The following is a 23,601-nucleotide window of genomic DNA, read 5'->3' as shown; positions in this document are numbered from 1 at the left end:
ATTCCTTCACCCTGTCAACCAAATTAACTTGCAGGATCCACTGTCTCTAAGGGGATTGTAAGTGGTCTGGTTCTGGCCACCTGCTTAGATCCTTTAAAAAAAAAAAAAAAGATCAGACAAATTCGTGAAGGGTCTCTCAATATAACTGAAAACTCCATGTATAGAGGCAGTATATCTTGGAATATCAGGTGCTGGGGAAAGATAACCAGGGATGAGCAGGAATGGGCAGGACTTTCTGTAGTCCTGGCTGCATGTTATGATGGAAACTGTGTAGATGGAAGAAACAGGATCATGCCTACTTTAAATGTCCCTGATGTCCACATGTCTGCAGAGAGAGTCTATGCATGTCCAAAAAGGGCTTTCCCCACTCAGTAAGGATGGCAGTTTTTCCTTTAAGCTCTCACCAGTTATCATCTGTCTCTAGCTCGTTGTCAGTTTTCAGTCCTGAGATATGGGCTGTTTCATAGTTAACCTGGAGGTTTCCCAGACAGCAGGCTTTACTGCAGGATAAAGCGGTAAAGTGGCACATACTGTAAGGAAGTACTGCAAGTTTGGGTTATTTTGAATTTGCCCAAAACAATGATGCAAAAAGTGGAATTTTTTACCCTGGACATAAATCAGACTAAGCTCCAATGTGCAATGGAAAACCCAAATTATGTATAGAGTGCCCCCAGATAGCTTGCAGGGACTTCAGTGTAAACCTGGAGGATGTGTGAACGCACACCTGCCCTTCCAAAGTAAAATCACCTCCTGGGAACAGCCCTGGCTTTATCTGTTTTCTGTTTTGAAAACATTCTATGTTACCAGGAAGGAATAGGATCCATGTCATTTGGAGTCAGCTGTTGTCTAGGAAAACTGATGCCACAATAAACCAATTTGTTCAAATATTCTGCAGCATTCTTTGCACTCTTGATGTTACAGGTGAAGAAGGCTACGACTTACTACAGGATTGCCACTGACCAGCAGCACCTGCTCGCTTCTTCCATTGACCAGCTTGGCTTCTGCCATTGACTAGTGCCTTGGTCTTCAGTATGATAACTTGCACAGCATCAATACCTTGTGAATGCTTGTGAAACAGTAGCCAGTTAAAAATACCACTCCAACACTCTCTGCATGGTATTTTGGTGGGGATAGGGGACAACCAGTACTTTTCATTCCCTCATCAACATCTGTCTCTTCTTTTTGCACAGAAATGAGGCTGGAAAGACACTATGAAGAACCAAACTTCTATGACTGAATTCTTCCTGCTTGGTTTCTCTAGGAGCCTCAAGATCCGTCTCGTACTCTCTGGATTATTTTCTGTGGCTTACACCATCACTCTTGTAGGCAACACAACCATACTGATGCTCATCTGGCTAGACTCCCGACTCCACACCCCCATGTATTACTTCCTCAGCCACCTCGCCTGTGTAGACATTTGCTACACTTCCAGCACAGTCCCCCAGATGCTGGCCAACCTCCAGCGTCCAAGGCAAACCATCTGTTTGGTTAGTTGTGCCATTCAGATGCATGTTTTTCTGACCTTGGCTATTACGGAATGCATTCTCCTTGCAATCATGGCATATGACAGGTATGTAGCAATATGCCACCCACTGCACTACACATTCCTCATGAACAAAAGAGTATGTATGAAATTAGCCATGGTATCCTGGACTTGTGGCCTTTTGTTGCCCGTGGCACATTCTGCCCTCACCTGGCAGCTGCCATTCTGTGGGCCCAATCAAATCGACCACTTTTTCTGTGAAATGCCAGCACTGCTGAAACTGGCTTGTGCAGACACGAAAATTGTTGAGAAGGTGACTTCAGTGGGATGCATTTTCACTTTGCTAACTCCCATCTCCTTTATCACGATGACTTACATCCGCATCCTGAATGCCATCTTGAAAATCCAATCTGCAGAAGGTCGTTGCAAAGCTTTCTCCACATGTGCCTCCCATATGACTGTTGTAGTTATTTTCTATGGCAGCGCCATGTTTATGTACATGAGACCTAAGTCTAGTCACTCACCAGCTATGGACAAAATAGTCGCTCTCTTCTATAGCATTGTCACCCCGATGTTCAATCCCATAATATACAGTCTCAGGAACAAGGAAGTGAAAGCCGCCTTCGTAAAAATGTTGCGACTATGCAGACTTCATTGACTGGGAAGTTGGTTGCAAAGTGGGCTGTTTTATGCGACTCATGAGACCAAATGCCACCTTATCAGAGAATAGTCTGATTGTAATGTAACCAGCTAATACAATGTACCCTCACTGAAAATTGTTATTGTGGCTGTGATCCAATTAAAGATGCATTTGAACTAATTGATTGATTGATTGATTGCTCTATTAAATCTCCATACATTTGAATCAAACAATAATTCCAAAGCAAAAAAGTACACATTCCCTGTTCGTTTGTTTGTTTGGTCAGTTTATATACCTCCCTTCCTAAAGCGGCTCAGGGTAGTTTACATTAAAATTAAAACTACATGATAAAACAATTAATTTAAAAAAAAACAACATTTAAAGCAGATTGAAATTCAAATTAAACCTAGATAACATTACAAGCCAAGCTAAGAAGATAGGTAGGTCTTTAAGGCTCTCGTGAAGGCCTCCACGGAAGATCTTAGGTGGTGAATGCACCTTAAAGCTGCTCATTGCCTTTTGCTACTAGAGGTGAAGGCAATAAGCCACTTTGCCTCTCTCCGCCCCATGCCTGGAGCTAGCATTTGTGTCATCGCACCACCCTCCTCACCAGCCCTGCCCCACACTGCGACCAGCTCAGATGCCACGCCTCCTCCCCTTGTGCTGGCCTCACCTTTGGCATGTTCTATCTCATCCTTGTTGACAACTCCAGCTCTTCCAGCTGGCTGGCCTTGCTTCATTGTTGCTGGTCCCCCTCACCCAAGGGTGCTGAACTGATATCACTTCAGCAACCTTGGAGGGACCAGCGACCAGGACAGCAGCTGGACGGCTGCATCAGAACTCAACTCCTTGGGCTCAACATTGCAAAGCTTCCTGTCTCAACAGCTATTAGAAGTCCATGAAGGGAAATAAGTTATTTTTATCTGAGGCTTAAAACATAAGAACATAAGAACAGCCCTGCTGGATCAGGCCCAAGCCCCACCTAGTCCAGCATCCTGTTTTGCACAGTGGTCACCAGATGCCGCTGGAAGCCACAGGCAGGAGTTGAGAGCGTGCCCTCTCTCCTGCCATTACTCCCCTGCAACTGGTACTCAGAGGCATCCTGCCTTTGAGGCACCAGTGAGGCACTGTGTGCCTCAGTGAGTGAATGACTGAGTGTGAACGAGGTGGAGGAAGGGAATCTGGACCATGGTGTTGGTAGGGATTAGGACAAAGCGTATCTAGACAACCCTTTAGGCCGTTAAGATGGTTTGTTTGTTTTAAAATTATACAATTAAGTATTTGCTTGATGACAGCAGGGAGGTCGCATTGAGTGTTGGTCGGGTACACTTTCACACTCTCCAAGGATTTATGATCAACTGTGGCTTAGATAGGAAAGTGGTCAGGGAGGTATCTACAGAGGCAAATCCCTCCCACCCACCCATCCCAAGCAGCAAATCCCTCCCCCCACCCTTCCATCAGTCCTCCCCTGCAAGTGCCCTGCTCTCCCAGTTCCACACTCCTTCAGAAACATGGTCTTGGGTCTATCTATTTGCTGAGAAATTATACTTCTGAGTATGGATTCATATAGCCCCTCCCTGAATTGTTTGCCAATATTATCTATCCAATCTGTGAAAAGGGGCATATTTTTTCAATACTATGTTTTCTCTTTGGTCCTCCAGATGTTGCTGAACTACAACTCACATTATTCCACCTACAATGTATTGTGACTGGGGATGATGGGAGTTATAGTTAGGCAACATCTGGAGGACCACAGGTTGGGAACTCCTGCTCTAACATGAACGCGCTAAACCCCTGCTTTAACATGAATGCATAGTGCAAATTTTTGCATGAGGAGGAAAAGGTATGAATGGCATAGCACAACTTACTAGGGATGTGCAAAACGTTTCAGGTACAGAATGATCTGTATCCGAATCTACCTGTTTCAGGCGATTTGTACACAAAACAAATCGCCCCTCTGAAAGCCCAGCAAGATTCGGTGCCAAAACAAATTGCCCAGATTTTGGAGTCGAATGTTTTGTTGTTTCAGACCTCCATTTTGTGGCGATCTCCGTGTAGTCTCTATTTTGTGTTTTGACGTCTATTTGAATTTCCCGCCCTTCCAAGCTTCTGATCAGTGAACTGAGAGTAGTGAGAGTACTGAGAGTAGATTCTCTTGTAGCAAATGAGAGTGGATTCATTTTCAATGACAAACAATGAATCCACTCTCATTTGCTACCAGAGAATCTACTCTCAGTACACCTCCGAAACAACAAAACCCAGTACCCCATGGGCTTGTGGGTATGGGGGTGGTTGGAACCCTATGTGCACTATAACACCACTCACTCTGGGCTACCCCGGTGCCCCCCAAGTGGAGTTATGGGGCTGCTGAAATCCCCATTATTCCCTATGGGGGGAAGCTTAAAGACACGCAATAATTTCTGAATTCTTTAAAAATCACCCCTTTACCAATTTCTTTGAAATCTGGATGATAGCAGGCACCCATTGGGGCACTACTGCCTGACTCACTCTTCTGCCCCCAAAACCCCCTTTCTGCCCTGAATCTGCCACAAAGACATGCTAACTTCAAAAATCATTTAAAAACCAGCCCTTTGCCCAATTCCTTTGAAATATGGGTGGTAGCTTCTTTGCATGCATTGGGCACAACCACCCACTGCACCCCACTCTGGGCTACCCCAGTGCCCCCCACATGGAGCTATAAGGTTGCTGAAATTCCCGTTATTCCCTATGGGAAAAAGCTTAAAGATGTGTAAACTTCAAAAATTCTTTAAAAATCACCCTTTTGCCCAATTTCTTTGAAACTTGGGTACTACCACCCACCCCACTCTTTTGGCCCTAGGACCTTTTTTTTATCCGAATCAATTCAGATTCAGATTCAGAAAATTCGGGCATAAATCGAATCTGGGTGATTCAGGGGGGCGGGGGAGCAAGTCAGATTCAGACCCAAAACAAATTTGGGGTGTTTTGATTCAGGTACAAATTGGAACAAAAAAAATTGATTTGTGCACATCCCTACAACTTACAGAAGATTGGATACCTGTGTAGGTGGTGACATATGGGAGGTATTCTCAAAGGCACGCCCTGCATGCTCTTTCACTTCCACATCTGAATTCACTTTTCAATCAATTAATCAATCATCTTTATTACGGTCAAAGACCAGCACAGGATAAAGCACAGATATAATATAATAAAACTCATGCTAAATGAAATATAACTCTAGACACCAAATATGATTATAATAGTAAAATACAACTCTAAAAACTGTATGGTAATTAGTAAAGTAAAATGCTACCAGCTAAGCCTAAAAACTGAGAGAAGATTAATAGAGTAAATGTATAGCTATCCTTAAAAGAAGGGCAACTAAAAGTATAAAACGGATAAAATAACATGGATAAAATAACATATACAAGTGACATAAAAGCAATATAAAAGCTGTGAAGTAAAAGGCAAATTAAAATTATTATACAATCAAGCAGATAAAATGCTCAATAGTCCAACATCTGCTGCCAGGGATATTAACTGGCAGTCAGGACCCTGCAGATCTTGCACACTTCCCCACAGAACCTGGCAACGTTGTACATGAAGGACCGATTGTCATCTGATAGTAGCATCTGATAGATGCTACTAACATCTGATAGTAGCATCTGATAGATTGTCATCTGATAGTAGACTTGACTAGAGCGACCAGAGTATTTAAGGAGCAAGGGAGATATAAGCCTTTCCCGACTGTCTTTATAAAAGGGACACGAAAGGAGCACATGGTCTATGGTTTCCACCTCCCCACAGTCACAAGGACAGAGTGTTTCCATGAATGGGATCTTCTTGTATTTGCCTTCCAGAACGGCGGAGGGAAGGGCATGACACTGGGCAAGGGTGAACGCCCTTCTGTTGCTTGCTATTTCTAATTGTGCCAGATATGCAGAGGGGGAGACAGTAAACCTACGACTGTCCGGGGCCAGAAAGCCTGTCGCCTCACTTAAATCTGCCTGGCGTTCTGTGTCCAGAATCCTCAGCTTGATGGCCATTTTCACCTTGCCCCAGCCCATTGTAAGCAAATGACTGGAGAGAAGCCCAGCTGTGCCACTTTGTTGGAGACTGCCCGTTTCCATGAGGTTGTCTTGCAGGGTTAGCGGGACCAGGCCCCATGAACAAAAGGCTAGTTTGAGCCAGTGGTTGAGAACTGTCATCCAACCTTCACCTCCACTTTCATCATGTCAGTTTCCAACCGTAGGGTGGCACTGGAAACACAGCAAGGCACTCGTAAGGTCCCTCTCAGGAATTTAGATAGAACACGTTCCAGTATGGCAAAATTGGATGACGATCCAGGCTGGGGGCCATATACAGCAATAATTGTGCCAGCAACTTGGCTTCATATAGTTTGAGTGCTGCATGTACGTAATGGCTGCCTCTAGTACATAAGAACTTCACGATGGCAGAGGAGCTCCTCTGTGCTGCTAGGGCAACGTGTTTACAGTGGGCCCTTCTTGAGCCAGAGGCATGAAGGACCACCCCTAGGTACGTAAAGCAGGCGACCTGCTCAGTTCTGTGCCCATCAATATTCCAATGGTGGGTCTTCGGTCTTCTAGCGAAGGCCATGACCTTGGTTTTTTAATCATTTATTTCCAGTTGTTCACTCTTGCAATGCTGTGATAGTGTCACCAGCGCCCTTCTGAGACCTACAGGGGTCCTCGTGAGGATAGCAGCAGCATCTGCATAGAGTAGGATGGAGAAGGCTCTTCCTACCAACTTGGGAGGGTGGAAGTCAGGGTGGCTGAGGCAGCTCACCATGGCATTGATATAGAAGTTGAACAATAGTGGGACCAGGATACAACCTTGTTTAACTCCCTTCTGGGTTGAAATAGGGTTCATAAGGTGTCCTTGGGGGGCTACATCTCACCTTAAGTGATGTGTCTGTGTGAAGGGCATGGATCAGATACAGCAGGCGTCGATCAACAGAGGAGGATTCAAGCTTTTCTCAAAGCTTGACTCGGGAGATGGAGTCAAATGCAGCCTTAAAGTCTATGAAGGCAGCATAGAGGGAGGTAGATTTGTTAGAAGAGTACCTTTCAATGAGATGTTGGAGCACCAGGCACTGATCAGTAGTAGATCTGCCCTGCCTAAATCCAGCTTGTTCATCTGCCAGCATCTCCTCTTGCTCTAGCCAGTCCTTGAATTTCCCATGTATGTGCCTGGCATACAGCTTGCTGATGGTGTTGAGCAGGCTAATGGGCCTATAATTGGCAGGGTCATCCCTTTGTCCCTTTTTAAATATGGGGATGATGATCACCTGCCCCCAGTCCTTTGGGATGCGGCCCTGGAAGTCAATATGGGTAAATAGAGAGGCCAGGACTGGGGCCCACCACTCCAGGTTACTTTTTATAAATTCACTTATCTTCTGAATTTCGCTGAGGTCTCCATGACCTCAGGCTTGTCAATCAACTTTATATATACTACAGTCTTTCACCTCCTTTATTTAAAAACATTCGTATTACTGATCATGTGCAATAGCATCCTTATTTAGCCTTCAGAGAAATAAGCTTCGTCCCTCCCTCTCCTTAGTCTTCGGGGGAACCCCCAAGGTGGAGCTATCGCCACGGGTAAACACGGCGAGCTTTATGTTGGAGCTTCCCCCACCTGGGTCTTGCAGGGAAGACCCTATCGGGCAGGGGCAGAAGAAGACACCAATATGCCCACCTGGAAGTGTTCACACTGGCCCCAGCAGGGAGATTTCCCCTCCCCTTCGCCTCGTGCGGGGGGGAGGGAGTTTGTCTCAGCCACCCTGGGCACGAGGCCCTAGAAGTGGCCTGATTGGCCAATTTGCAAAAAGGGGTGTGGTTTCAGCTGCAGCACGGTCGATCCACGCCTCTACTCTTCAGTTCTTTTCAGGCTCTTCGAGAGGAAGGAGCTCTTTACTCGGGCTCCTTCCACTTAGGCCTGGGGAGGGTTCGCCCAGGAGCGGGCGCGGCAGTTCTCTAGCGGGTTCCTTTAGGTCCCGCTGTGCAGGGCATTAGGTAGACGAGTCTCCAGGCTTGGCAGAATACCAGCGGGGCTCCCTGGCTGAGCAGCGCGGTGGTGGCGGCCGCTCCAGCCCATGGGCCCGATCGCAGCCTTCTCCAGCGTCCCGTTCCAGCATCTGCGTCACGACAGGGCTTTGGCCCTTTGGTTTGTTGCAGGCCCCGGAAGGGCCGTGGGGGAGGCGTTTTGCAAGTTTTTCTATGGCTTTCTTTGCTCCCCTGCTCTTGGGAAAGGGTTTCTGGCTGCGTTTGGGGGCCTTATTGTGAGGGGCTGGTGCTGGGCTTTCGAGTTGGCTTCTGGGAGTTTTTTCCTTGAGCTTTGGTATTCCCCGGGGGTGGCTAGGGTTTTCCCTCTTGCATACCTCTCCCGCAAGCCTAGGGTTGCTCTGCAGAGCAAGAGTTGGGGGGTTGGCTCCTCCTTCTAATAATTGATTAAGGGCTTGTGGGTGTTTTCATGATGCCCAGGAAAGCTAAGGAGAAAAAGGGTGGGAAACCTGTTAGGCAGCCCAAAAGGCCCGCTCCTCCTCCTTCTTCTTCAGATGAGGATGATGATGAAATGGCCCTTATTAGGGGCTTGATAGATAGGATAGAGGCCTTGGAGAAGTCTCGCAGTGCTCCTTCTGATAAGGGTGCGGGTCCTTCTGGCGGGGGGGGTGTCCCTCCTCCCAAGGAGCCTCGCAGGACCAGGGGGGCTGCCCGGACTCAGCTTTTAAAATCACTCTCTAGTAGGTTGGAGGCGCTGGAAAAGGGGGGGGGCAGCTGGCCCAGCTCCTCCCTCAGGTCCGCAAGATCCATCCACGCCTGATGACCTGGTTCCTGGAAGGCCTGCTCCTGTGGCTCCGTTGCCGTCGCCTGAGGACCCAGCTCCTGTGCTGCCTGTTCCGTCGCTTCCTCTGCCTGCTGCACCTGTTGAACCTCCGCCTGTGGACCCTCGTGTACCGGTGGCCCCGGGTGAGCCAGCAGCACCTACACCTCCCAGCGGCACCGGCCAGTGGCCCTATGTACCCTGGCTGATGCCAGCGAGCGGGAGTTGGGGAGTACACTCATATTGGCCTCCTTATACACATCCTTGGGGTTTAGGTCCCCCTGCTAGTATACCGGGGGTTACTGTTGGCCTGCAAGGGGCGGCTGAGCGGGCATGGACGGGCGCTGTGCCCCCGGGTACTCCGGTTGCCCCGCCCACAGGTGTGATCCCTAGCCCAGTTCCAGAGATTGCAGGTACCACCAGTCACTATCCCATGGGGATTCTCCCCGCCGATTATCATGCCCCATACGGTGGCATGGGGCTGCCGCTTGGTGACCACTTACTGCCTGCCACCAAAGAAAAGATTTTGAAGGGAGAGTATATTGACATTTTTAGTCTCCTTTTTCGCGAGCCGGAAGTAAAACATAAAGAAGGGGAATCCTGTAAGGACCACGAGGCCACTAAGCGTAAGCCAGTTGAGAAGACATGGAATAACTGGTTGTCAGGCTTTACCATTTATATGGGCGTCATAGTTCAGGTGCAGCCTGCCCGTGGCCCGGCGCTTTTAAAATACATGGATATAATCCATAGGGCGGTGTCCGATTTTGCCAGTTCCTCCTGGATCTGGTATGATGAGAGTTTTCGGATGAGGGCTGCCTCGGACCCTTCCCTGCCGTGGGACACCCCTTTACAGGAATTGTGGTTAGTTATCATCTCCCCGGCCCGCCCTGTAGAAGGGGATCAGTCGGACAGCGGCCACCTGTTATCTAGGGCAGCGGTCCCGTCGACATCGGGCGGGGCTGGCCAGCAGTGGGTTCAACCCCACCTGGTCTGCTGGGAGTATAATACCCATGGTAAGTGTACCCGGTCCCCCTGCCGCTTCAAGCACGCATGCGGCATGTGTGGGGCCAAGCATCCTAGCTCTGCCTGCCCTAGGGCCAAGTTCAGTAGTTCAGGGTCCAGGTTCCGGCCCGGCAGCAATAACAAGAAGGGTGCCCCTCCTCCACCCCCTGCGGGTAAAGGGCCCCAGCCCTATCAAGCTTGATGTACTGGAGCGTTTGCAGTTGCGGCTGCCTATTTGAACCAGGGTTTCTGGGAAGGTTTCAGGATACCGTCTTCGGCCCGTCGTGGGCTTAGTAGCTCTCGTAACTTGAGGTCTGTCATAGGTAAGGAACAGGTGGTTCTCAAGAAAATCAATAAGGAGGTGGCAGCTGGTAGGGTTTTGGGCCCGTTTGAGCGCCCTCCCTTCCTGGGTTTGAGGGTCTCGCCTCTGGGGGTGGTCCCTAAGAAGGTACCTGGCAAATTTAGGTTAATTCACCATCTATCTCACCCTCGTGGGTCATCAGTGAATGATGGCATCCCAGATAGTTTGTGTTCAGTACGATACACATCTTTTGATGATGCTGTCCGGGTGGTTAGGGGCCTGGGACCAGGGGCCCTTATGGCCAAGTGTGATATCGAGTCCGCCTTCCGCTTGCTGCCTGTTCACCCCAGTGATTTTGAGCTGCTGGGCTTCACCTTTGCCGGGAGATTCTATTTTGACCGTGCCCTGCCCATGGGCTGCTCCATTTCTTGCGCAGCTTTTGAGGCTTTCAGTACCTTTCTGGAATGGGCAGTGCAGCGGAGGGCGGGGCTTTTATCCACCTCGCATTAGCTAGATGATTTTCTTTTTTCAGGGCGGGGCTATTCTGATGAATGCCAGCATTTGCTTCGCTCCTTTATGGAACTGGCGGATGAGCTGGGGGTCCCTTTGGCGAGGGACAAAATGGAAGGCCCCTTCATGAGGCTCTCCTTTTTGGGGATTGAACTTGACTTTGTTGCTGGTTGTTCAAGGTTACCCCAGGAAAAATTATTGGCCCTTCTGGACCTAGTTAGGGCAGCTGGCCGAGCCCGAAAAATTACCCTGAAGGATTTACAAGTGTTAGTGGGCCATCTTAACTTCGCATGTAGGGTGGTGGCCCCAGGTCGGGCATTTTTGCGGCCGCTGTGTGATATGATGGATGGCCTTCGGGGGCCCCATCATAGGGTCAGGATTACAGAGGGCACTAGAGCTGACCTCTCCCTTCGGGAATCCTTTCTGTTGGGTTTCAATGGGGTAGCCTTTTGGAGGAATGAACTGTTGGTGGAGGCTGACCTGCAAGTCCATTCCAATGCAGCAAGTGGAATGGGTTTGGGGGTCTACTTTAGGGGCCGCTGGTGTGCGGCCCGCTGGCCAGTTGAGTGGGTGAGGCAAGGGTTAGGTAGGGATCTTACGTTTCTGGAGCTTTTTCCTATCGTAGTTGCAGTGCACATTTGGGCCGGCGAGTTTTCCAACTTGTCGGTCCGGTTTTGGTGTGACAACCAGGCAGTAGTGCAGGTCATCAACTCATAAACATCTTGTTCACGGAGGGTTATGGGGCTGGTAAGGGCCCTGGTGTTGCAGTGCCTCTGGGCTAACGTCATGTTCCGAGAGTGGGCAATGACATAGCTGATGCTCTGTCTCATTTTCAGTTGCACAGGTTCAGAAAATTAGCTCCCGAGGTGGCACTGCAACCGGATCCCATGCCTGCCTTTCTGTGGCAGCTTGGCAGTTGGAGGCACAACAGGCCATAGCGGCGTCTCTGGCGCCCAGCACCAGAGCCAGTTATGCGGCTAAGCTTCAGGCCTTTTCCTTGTTTCAAAGATCTGAAGGTTTGGAGGAGGTTTGGCCTGTTCCAGTGTGCCAGCTGCAACAGTTCCTCGTTATGTTACGTAGGGCGGGGCGGGCTGTGTCCATGCTTGGCGGCTACTTAGCTGCTCTGGCCTTTACAGCACAGGTAAAAGGGGTTAGTGATTTTTCGGCAGATCCTCAGGTGCGGCACATGCTCGAGGGCTGGTCTAGGGAGAACCCGGGCAGCCTAGACTCTAGACGTCCTTTTACCATAGATTTGGTTGCCGCAGTGCTGCAGCAACTTGAGGCCTGCTGTGCTAGCCAGTGGGAGGTAACCCTTTTTCGGGCGGCTGTTTTAGTCGCCTTTTTCGGCGCCTTTTGTCCGGGTGAGTTGCTGCCACGGAACAGGGGCTCCCCGAGGGACCGTTGTTTGCAATTTTGTGATTTATCACTCAGTGACGGGGTGGCGCGGCTTTTTCTCTGCCGTTCTAAGATGGATCAACACGGTAAAGGGCAGTTGGTGCGCTTGGCAGCTGCATCTGACCCTGGCATTTGCTGGGTGATCGACTTACAGTGCTACGCGGCCCTCGGGCCTGCCTCGGCGGGGTGCCTGTTTGTCCACACAGATCAGGCACCTCTTACCCAGTACCAGTTCCTGGCGGTGGTAAGAAGGGTGTTGGTTGTGGCTGGGGTGCTGCCTGAAGGGCTCACGTCACACCCCTTCAGGATTGGGGCGGCTACTACAGCTTCCCGGTTGGGCCTACAAGAGGCCGTGGTACGGCGGATCGGCCAGTGGAAGTCCGTGGCGGTCAGGCATTATGTGCGCTGACACGGGGCTATATTATCTGTATTGATCGAATTTTCTTTTTAGCAGGTGCTGGTGGGGCGGCGGCTCCGGTACGGGTCCTGATCTGTGGCCATTCGTTGGTCTTTTGGGCCTTCAAGCGGACCAGCACCTCCCACTGGGGTTCACAGCTGGGGTTTGGATGAAGAGCCTCGGTGTATTGGTTGGGCATGGGGGGTATGCTGTGGAGTCAGCTGCTCCCGGCCATTAAGGATCACTTAGCTAGATTCCCTGTGCCCGCCGTTCTTGTCCTTCACTTGGGCGAGAATGACTTAGGCAGGCAGACTGGCCTGTCCATGGTGCAGCAAGCCGCCTCCGATTTGGCCATACTGCGCAGGTGGATGCCTGGGGTTCGTATCCTCTGGGTCAATTGGCTTCAGCGCAGGGTTTGGCATGCTGCGTTTAACGGGTTTAAGTTAGAAAAGGCCCGGCGCAAGGTTTCGGCTGCCATAGGTAAGTTAGTTTTGGCGGCTGTGCGGGACATCATTAGGCAACCTGATTTAGCAGCTCGCTTCCACGAGCTATATCGCCCTGATGGTGTTCATCTTTCCGAGGCTGGGTGCGATTTGTATTTACGCAATATTCGGAATGGGCTTGTTGCATTGTTGGATGGCATGGGGAGGGAGGCCAAGCAATGGCTGACCTCCCTGGGTGGCAGTAACAGTGCGGGCTAAGGGGTAAGTGGTTGGTTAGAGTATGATGAGCACCCTTGGATATTGTAAGGTGGAATGGTCAATCGTTCCTTTGTAGCCTGTGCGGCACGGGGAGAAATTGATTGCCAGGAAACCTGTTTAAGGATTTCAGCAACCTTTGGGCTGTGCGGTCCGGGGTGGGTGAAGACCTTGAGCTGTCCAGATCCCCTCTTCTCTGGAGGGCGGTGGGCTTTGAAGGAGACAGGTGGGGTATACCCGCTTGTTTCCTGAGCCAGGGTGTGTCGCCCATGTCAGGTGATGAATAGGATGGTAGCATCCTAGCTCACGCCTAGGGGCCCGCACTGTTCTATGTTGGTGATTAATCACCTGGTTTACAGTCCCCCTATGCCTATTTGTTTATTAATAAAGCGTGGCCCGTTTCATCCATTTAACGTCTCTGTGTCTTCTTGGGCCGGGGTCTGGGGACAAGTTGCCCTGCTATCAGCAGTCAGCAGCATAGCTTCGCAGGATCAGGAGTGGCTCTCATGAAATCGAAGGCAAGATCTTACTAAGGCAAGATGCTGCACGCCCCATTCGCCCTTGCAAATGTTGGCCAGTGCCACATTTGCAGCACAGCTGGTAGCACCACTCCCAGTGCTAGAATCCAGTGCTGGCTGAAGCCTTTCAAAAATGGAACTGTGCAGCAGCCCATGTGAGATCTGCAACTCATGAGGGAGGAGAGCAATAGCAATAGCAATAGCACTTACATTTATAAACCGCTCTATAGCTGGAAGCTCTCTAAGTGGTTTACAATGATTTAGCATATTGCCCCCCAACATTCTGGGTACTCATTTTACCGACCTCGGAAGGATGGAAGGCTGAGTCAATGGAGGCTCTGCTGCCGCAGGTGCAGATCTGCTTGTATGGCAGTGTCCACACAGCGAGTCCAGATTCCCGCCCTGGCAAGTGATGACAGCTTCCTCTTTTGCAGCCAGGTAAATGATGCATAAGGAAGGCAAAAGGACTCAGCAACTCACCGCAGCAGTCCCAGAAGGCTTCCCCATGCAATCCTGGCTAAAGCCAGGACATGCAAAATGTGGTATGTGCGGGTCAATGGGAAATATCTTATTCATAATGTCTTATAAAAATATGCCCCCCCCCCCGTGTTCCCTAAGCATGTTCTGATGTTCTTAAAAAAGTGCATTCATTTAATTTAAGTGGCAGGACTGTCCATGCAAAATGTCATTATTGCAAGTCAGTGGGGAGTATCTTATTCATAATGTCTTCTAAAACACACACACACACACACACACACACACACACACACACACACACGTTTCCAGCGTTCTCCAAGCATATTCTTGTGTAAAAAATATTGATTTCAGCTAATTTAAGTGGCAGGACTGTTCATGCAAAATGAGGTATGTACAGGTCACTGGGAAGTATCTCATTCATAATTTCTTCTAAAATAGTGGGGAGGGAGTAGTTTCCAGCTTTCCCTGAGCATGTTCTATTTTAAAAAATAGTGCATTGCTGCTTATCTTGCAGGGGGAGGGGGCAGAGCGCAGGGCATAAAGGCAAAAGGCCTTTAGGTCCAGGCACCAAAATTACCTAATTACTATGGTTACTAAGCACATCATCATGCAAATTTCAACATCTCCTTTGGCATATACTTACAGCATGATGCATGGCTGTGTCATCTGTTAGAGAAAACAACTAAAAATTTGCATCTCTGTTTGTTTTTATACCTATTAAAAACCAAGAGCTTCCTCAGTGGACGGATGCTAGAAGAGCTCAAATAATTTGTTATTGCTTGTTCCTTCTTAATCCTTTCCCCCAGTAATAGTTATGGACCACAAAATGTTTGCTCCACTTCATATTATTTCTCTGATCACTTTTGGAATTTTGTCCACTATTGCAATACTAGCAAATGGATTCATCATAGTTGTGAACAGCCATCACTGGCTCCAAACAAGAAAATTGATCCCTTGTGATCTTCTTCTGACATTTTTGGGCACCTTCAGATTTCTGAGTCAGTGGCTTTGCTTGATGAATCAATATATTTACATCAGCCACCAAATAACTTACCAAAATGCCTATGCATGTATAATAATTGGTGTGCTCTGGGCGTATTTCGTCGTAGCGAATTTCTCATGTATCACCTGTCTCAATGTTTTCTACTGTGTGAAGGTCACAAACTTTTCCCATCCTCTCTTCCTCTGGATGAAGTCAAGGATCGACTGGCTTGTGCCCAGAATGCTCACAATCCCACTTTTGATTTACATGGCCATTTACCTTCCTTTAACTGTGACTATTTTGGCAACAGAAAAATGCTACAATCTGACAGGAAACCTACCAGAGAAAAAATTCCAGGATAAAACTGATGATGCATACGTCTGTGAAGTGTTATTCTATCTGCAGTTCTCTTTCATTGCCATCAGTTTCAGCATCTGCTTAACTGCATCCTTTCTTTTGCTCTTCTCACTATGGAGGCACACAAGGAATCTGAAAAAGTGTGGCACTGGCATTAAGGACCTCAGCACCCAGGTCCACATCAATGTCATCAAGCTGCAACTGCTCTCTCTCTTCTTATATATTTTACAATTTGTTTTTTTGACAGTTTGTTTGACTAATATTTTACAGTTTGGAAGCAGTGACCGGCTGACAGCTGAAACTGTACTTTCCTCATGTTCTTCTGTTCACTCTGTAATCTTAATATTGACCAATCCAAAATTGAAAGGAGCGTGTGCACGAATTCTGAGTGTCAGAGGAGCATCCACATAAAAACCATTTCAGGAAAGCAGACGATGCAGCTCAACAGGAAATCTTGTGGATTTTAAATGGTTACTTACCTCTTATGTAGACCACAAGATGAAATTCTGATCCAGTGAGCACAGATTCTGCAGGCACAATAATTAAGCAATGCTGGTGTGTTCTCATGTTCTCTTCTGGCTCGCTAAGTGCTTATCTTTCTCTCTTTTGTATATAAAATTGTAAACTGAACTTACATTCTGTTCTGTTCTGATTGCTGTAGGAATTCCCCCTACTTACACACACAAACACAAATTGTTAATGCATGCATGTACAACAGCAACAGAGCCTCCCCAATCTAGTATCTCAATCTGTGCATGGCTAGGTTTCCTCTGAGCTGGCATGATACCTCAATTATGAGGTAAACTTTATATCTTGAATTATGAGTCCTTGATGCAAAAATGTCACATTTTCGCTATTCATCAAAGTGTCTTGGCCTATGGGTATACAAAATTTCAGTTTTCTGGGTGGTCTGGAATTATCTTAACTGTTTTACTATAGAGCTTGTGCTCCTTATTTAGAGTAAGAGATGTACAAATATCTGAATTTCAGAATGTTCTAGAAAATCAGAGCACTCTGAACTATCTGTGTGTTTAATATTCATATTTCTAGCTAGCACTGAAGTATTTTTATAATAATAAGAAGTACAATGGAGTATCATTTGGGGGAATACTTCATAGGTTTCATTTTACAGGAGAGATGAACAAATATCCCACTTTCAGATTGTTTTGGTTAATGGGAAAGAAGACAAATATTCCAAGTAAGTCTGTAGAATGTGTGGAAATACCCAAGGAATTTTGATATCCTAATGAATAAATGAATGTCAGTCAGTTTTTATATGTGTGATAGAAATGGTCTATACTTGAGTCAGCAGCCTCACCACTCGCAGCTGCTCAGCAATTCCAGATCTCAGCTGGCACAACTAGATATTTACTTGGTGGGGCCAGGAGTGACACAACACTGCCAATGCACAAATGTCCCAGCATTAGTCTGGGATAGCTTCAAACAAGCCTCACTGAGACCAAGCAAGGGGAGTTAACACTTCGCAGGCTGCAACAGCTCCCCTCCCCAGGAAAGATTGGGTAGATTCCTCAGGCTCTGGAGGATGGGAGGGAGGAAGCAACTGTGGAATTAGGAAAGGGGCTATGCATTAAGTGGAGAATCTGTATCGGTCTGGATTCGGCATAGATCATTTTGCATTGTGTTGACAATGCACAGCATTTGATGCACTGAATCAAGCCGATATAAGCAGGCCCTCTGCCATTCCGGTCATCCATTGGCACACATCCATGTTTGTTTTTGCCTGGTATGGCAGCCCCACTTTCCCAGGATCGCAGATAATCAGGGCTCCCCTCACCCATGATTCCCTGTGACGGCCGATCTGCATACACTGCAACACCAGTCCAAACCCGGGAAATTTGAATGAGAGTAAAGATCTATCCCTGGTCCCGGTGTTTCCCTAGTCTACCCACCCAGCACTGCCTGGACACATGGAGGGGCCACTACTCCTTGGGAGCATGAAAGGGTTGCCGGGGGGGTGTCACAGTGTACAAGTTCTATTTTTACCAGAGAGAATGGGGGGCCCACACAATCCGATAGAGGACCAAAGGTCTTGGAGCCTCTGTTCTGGTCCTCCCCAGTGGACTCACCCTCTCATGTTAGGACTAATCCCCAGGCTGCAAGCTGACACAGGGGCGGGGGTGTGCTTGGATGTTCTTGGACTGCTTTGCCAAGGTCTGCCATCACAAGTATATCCTTGATCACAGTGGACCAGACCCCATGATCGTTTGCCCTCCCGCATATACATATTCCCTCCTAGGAAGTCATCATAATACCTTCCGGGAGTAACAGAAAAATAGGGGCCCCTGGCATCCCTCTGTTGCCAGAAATTGTGCTTGTGAATGAATATCTTTATTGTGGCATTTGACCAGATTTCAGCATTATAGTACAAAATTTACATTCAATGCAGTTGGTACAGTCTGTCAGTTGTCATAGTTACATTTAGATAAAAGAAGTTTACCCAAACCAGAAACACATCCTTATCTAACTGAAAGGAGGAGCCTTCACCATTATTTGATGAATCTTGTGTGCAATGGCACAAAATTTAGCAACACAAGAGGTAACTTATATAGTCTTATCTGCAAGAAGATAGGTTACATAAAAATCCATTGGTCTTCCCTGTAAGTTGTGCCCAGACCCCAGCCCAAAAAAGACACGGACACAGACTTTATTTGGGGGAAAGGGCCACGACTTTATTTGATAAGCATAGCAGACTGGCAACCAAATAGGTGATTAAACACCTTGTCTCAACAGTGTGGGTCTGCTAAGGCTGGGTTAGGATTACCTCATCCTTCCCCAAACCTTTAAGGGTGACACACCTTGGCTCAGGCAAGAAGCAGGTACAACCTATCTCCCGCCTTCAAGGCCAACCCCCTCTCCTGAGGGGGCCTGAATACTTCTAGGTCTTCACCCGTCCCGGACCACGCAGCCCAAGGGCAGGTGAATCCCCGAAGCTGGTTTCATGGTGAATCAATCTCCCTGGGCCGCACAAACCACAAGGGAGCGATTGACCAAAGGTGCTCACCGAAATTAGTTCCTAAAATTACCCCCAAACCCGCACTGTTCCTGCCACACAGGGAGGTTAGCCTAGCTTAACCTTCCTGCCCCATATTCATCCAAAAGTTCAACAAGCCTGTTCTAGAGGTTATGAATATAGATATCACACCCTTCCTCTGAAAGATGCACCCCCTCTGGGCAATACAATTGCGGGAAACAGTCCTGAAGCCCAGGCTGGTGCAATATCGCTCCACCAGCAGCCACCACCAACTTACCGATGGCGGCGGATGCCTTACGCCTAGCTCTTTGAATGCCCCTAACATTATGGACCCCACGCCACGCCCGCTGTTGTAACCAATCGGCCCAAATAATGCGTGCGTCGGGCAGCCAAGCCCTCAAAACCTGCAGGTCAGAAGAGGCTTGTTGAACCAAAGAAACACCAGTCTGCTTGCCTAAATCGTTCTCTCCAAGATGGATGATAATAACATCCGGCCGGGGGAACCTACCTAGATAATCCCAAACCGCTGGGAGCAACTGGATCCAAAGCATACCCCCCATGCCCTTCCAATAAACAGCCACACACCCAGCCAAGCCCAGCTGGGTGCCCCACTGGGAGGTGCTGGCCCTCTTGAACGCCCAGAAGACCAACGAATGGCCACAAATGAGGATATGCACAGGAGCTGCTGCTCCGCCAGCACCTGCCAGAAAGATAAATAGGTAAACCATTAGTGCCACAGCACTCGCTCAACGCACATAACACCTCACAGCATGGGATTTCCAGCGCCCAATACGCATCACCACCTCCTCCCCCAGTCCCAGTCGACTGGCCGTGGTTGCAGCCCCAATCCGGAAAGAGTGGAGCGTGAAGCCCGAGGTGGAAACCCCGGCAGAAGCCAAGGCCCTATGCAGCACAGCCAAAAATTGGTATTGAGTCAAAGGATCCCCCTCACTGTGAACAAATAAACAGCCCCCAAACATGTAGGCCCATGTCCAGGTAGCGCCTCAGCGCTGCCACGGGACAAATGTGGGGAGCGCTGGATACCGCAAAGCGAATCACCTGCCCCCTCCCCCTCTGGTCCGTCTTTGACTTGTGTAATACCAAACGCGCTTCTCCTTCAGAGAGAGATAAATCAGCAGACTGCAGACAGCGGTCCCGAAGGGAGTGGCCACTCCTAGGCAGCAGCTCCCCTGGCTGAAAAGCCCCAAAGAAAGCAACCAGGATGGCCGCTTGAAAAAGAGTGGTTTCCCAGGAAGACCTGCAACACATAGGTAAGTGTACAAGCAACGACTGGATTAAATCTATCGTGAGAGGGTGCCTATCATCCACTGCCCATGGGGCTCCCCGGGCCCACCCTTCCAGCATTCACCGGACCCTGGGATCGCCCTAGCAGTCGGCCACCCCTCGTGCTTGGGCAGCAAAAGACAACGCTGCCACATAGCTACTTAAGGTGGACACCGCACGCCCTTCACTGCGTAACTGCACTAGGAACTGCAAAAGGTGGTCACTCGGCACCGGCCAAGCCTCTTCCAACCCCTCACCCCTCCAAAAGCGAGAAAAGGTGGCCACCTTGGCAGAATAGCTCGCCCGCGTGCTAGGCGCCAGTGAGGCTGCTATAGCTCGCTGCACCTCTACCTGCCAAGTTGCCACAACGCGGCTGGCATGGGTTCTGGATGGAGTGCTGCTTCGGGCGCTAATTCCCTGAACCTGTCCACCTGAAAGCGAGACAGGGCATCAGCGATATCATTCTGCAGGCCTGGAATGTGACGCGTCACAAACAGAATGTTTGCCCGAAGGCACTGCAGCACAAATGCGCGCACGAGACTCATGATCCGCGGGGAGCGGGAAGTCTGTGAGTTAACCACCTGGACCACTGCCTGGTTGTAGCACCAAAAGTGGACCATGGAGTTGGCAAACTCCTGCGCCCAAAGGTGCACCGCCACCACGATGGGAAAAAATTCCAGGAAAGTTAAGTCCCTGGTCCGTCCGCTTGATACCCAGTGCGCCGGCCAACGGGCAGCACACCACCGACCCTGAAAGTACACTCCAAAGCCGGCGCTCCCTGCAGCGTCCGAGTGGACCTGTAGCTAGGCTTCCAGCAGCTGCACCTCCCTCCAGAAAGACACACCATTAAATTCCAAGAGGAATGCGTCCCACAAGGCCATGTCAGCCCTAACCCCTTCGGTAATCCTAACTCGATGGTGCGGGGCATGCAAACCGGACATGATATCGCAAAGGTGGCGGAGGAACGCCCTGCCAGGAGCCACTGCCCTGCAGGCAAAGTTAAGGTGGCCGGTTACTACCTGAAGCTCGCGCAGCGTGGCCTTGTGAGCCCTCCCCATAGCCTGCACTAAACCCAAGAGTGCACCAAGCTTCTCCAAGGGAAGCCTGGAACAGCCAGCCACGGTGTCCAACTCAATACCGAGGAAAGAAAACCGGCTTACCGGTCCTTCGGTCTTCCCTACGGCTAGGGGAACCCCTAAGTCACGGGCCAATGCAGTAAAGCAACCCAGCAAGTGCTGGAATTCAGTAGAATTAGCCCGTCCTGAAAAAAGAAAATCGTCGAAAAAATGCGCCGTAAAGGCCAGGCCCACCCTACGCCTCAGGGCCCATTCCAGAAATGTACTGAAAGCCTCAAAAGCCGCGCATGAGATGGAACATCCCATAGGCAAGGCATGATCAAAATAAAACTTGCCCTCAAATGCAAAGCCTAGCAAATCAAAGTTGGCCAGGTGAACTGGGAGGAGGCAGAATGCAGACTCAATATCGAATTTCGCCAAAAGGGCCCCGGGCCCCAGGGCCCATGCCATCTGCACCGCCTGGTCAAAAGACGTGTACCTAACTGAGCAGAGGGCATCAGGGATTCCGTCATTAACGGAGGACCCCCAAGGGTGGGACAAATGGTGTATTAGACGAAACTCCCCCGGCGCCTTTTTAGGCACCACACCCAAAGGGGAGATCCGCAATTCAGGGAAGGGGGGCCGATCAAAAGGCCCGGCGACCCTGCCCGCCGCTACTTCCTTATTGATCTTCTTAAGGACCACTACCTCCATCCCCAAAACAGACTTAAGATTACTGGACGCGGTGGGGAAAGGGGGGGGAGCAGAAGGGGCAGGGGGAGGGGACACCAACCAGGCCCCCAAGGACCCAAGCACCCCTAATCCAGGGAGATGCGGGCCCTGACACAGACCACACCACCCAGCTGCCAGCAAACTTCGTCCAAAGCCCTATAGCCCCCGGGACAGCCCTCCACCCGGGTACCAAGCACCACCCAGCTGCGACCAGCGCCCTTCCCAGGAACCAAACCGGCCAAAGAAAGGCGACACGGGACACGCGGCCCCGACCAGGCCTGTCCTCAGACCGGGCCGAATCCCGCCGTGGCCACTGGAGGACACCTGGTCGCCGCCGCCTCCGCTGACGAGGCCCAGAGGGGCTGCCCAGCTCTGGAAAGCTGGCCGGTGCAGGAGATTCTGCCACTGCCGACGCCAATTAGCCCCGCTAGAAACGCTACCCGGAGCGCTGACCGGCCGACTCTTCCGCCGCTTCTGCTGCGCTCGGCCTAAAGGCCGTGCTGATTACCGCCGCCCCAAAACGCTGCCTAACTCGACGGAGAGGAGCCTTCTAACAGAGCTCCTCTCTCGTCGAAAGCCGGGCCTGAACTGCCTGTTTGGGGCAGGCGCCGCGAATACCGTGGCTCAAGCCCCACCCCCTTTCCTTGGCCTGGCCAATCAGCAGCCTTTTTTGGCCTCGTGCAGGGGTGACTGGCACAAATCACCCTCCCCTCTGCACGAGGCCAAGGGGAGGGGCATTCTCTAAAAGGACATACAATCAATTTTCTATGTGAAATGCTATAGAATTTTCAATAAAGTAGAATATGAGCCAATTTTTCAACTTCATCTGATCCACAGGAACACTTGCACAGGTGATAGGGCATTTTTAGATATCTCCCTTCCAACCAAGCTGATGGAAAAATATTATAGCGAGCTAAGGTGAAGGCTCTCTGATGGGTTGGACATGTCAGATTACAAAAATAGTTCATCAGAGCTAAAATTGAGGTAACCCACCAATTCTTGATACAGTTAGGGGGGTTACTTCTCTCTTCTTGTGATTCAATATCTAGAATATGTTGTCCCAGGATTCAGTTACCTTGATTGAACTCCACAGCAATTAAAGGTTCAGAAGAGAGTCCAACGGTATGAAGTTTTCCCATTAACTTTGATAACCATGTATAGTGGGTCTGATCCTCCAAAACTAGAGCTAATGAAATTTTATGAAAATTTCAAAAATTGATGAAATTTTAGTTTTAGCGAATACTTAAGGACTGCCAACCACACTCTGGTCTCCGCCTTATTCACTCCAGCCTTAAGGCTGAGTTGGATACGCCTTTTGGCATTTGAAGAACCGCTCTTTGAACTTTAGTTTGACTTAGTTTGACTTTTACAGAGGGAATTTTAGTTTGACTTAGTTTGAATTTTACAGGGGAAATTTCCACAGGGGGAAATTTCAAATATGGGCCCAGTTGGAACATCTGGGCCATTTACTTAGCTTGAAACAGCTTAATAGCTGCTGAGACAAATTGTCCCCCTTTGGAGAGATAGAACTTTGAAACTGCAGTAGCACTTTGCTGTGCTATCTGTGTTATATATTCTCGGTGTGCTTTCCTCCCCCCGGAAGCATGAAACACTATCCCTAAGTATATGAAACACTTAACCTGTTCAATCGTGTTGCTGTTAATTTTTCATCTGTAAGATTTGGGTCTCTTGGAGAAGACGATTACTTTAGTTTTAAATTTAGTAGTTAATTAGCCAATGGTCTTTTAAACAGAACTGAGAAAGTGCTTTTAGTGTTCTCCTAAGGCCAATGGGTGACAAGGATAGAATCACTGCATCATCACCGTAAAGAAGTATAGAGACCTCACTACTTGCTATCTTAGGATGGTGCATGTCTGCCCTATTCAGATATTTAATGAATGAGTTAATATAGAAGTTGAATAACTAAGGGTCTAAAACACATCCTTGCTTAACGCCAGT

General features: G+C 49.2%; 1 protein-coding gene across 1 annotated transcript; it reads left to right on the top strand.

The window, feature by feature from the left end:
- The first annotated feature begins 1,211 nt into the window (after positions 1-1,211).
- On the top strand, positions 1,212-2,141 carry LOC128343688 (olfactory receptor 2A5-like). The gene has a single exon (XM_053293123.1). It carries the CDS (start codon positions 1,212-1,214, stop codon positions 2,139-2,141), a length of 930 nt encoding a protein of 309 aa, XP_053149098.1.
- The last annotated feature ends 21,460 nt before the right edge of the window (positions 2,142-23,601 follow it).

The sequence above is a fragment of the Hemicordylus capensis genome, chromosome 2, assembly GCF_027244095.1.
Source record: "Hemicordylus capensis ecotype Gifberg chromosome 2, rHemCap1.1.pri, whole genome shotgun sequence".
NCBI lineage: Eukaryota > Metazoa > Chordata > Lepidosauria > Squamata > Cordylidae > Hemicordylus > Hemicordylus capensis.
Note: the sequence above shows the minus strand (reverse complement) of the source record. Positions and strands in the feature narration are given on the sequence as shown.

Bases quoted from the DNA above. Each gene is read 5' to 3' on its own strand.
- LOC128343688 (XM_053293123.1), top strand. From the start codon at position 1,212: ATGAAGAACCAAACTTCTATGACTGAATTCTTCCTGCTTGGTTTCTCT.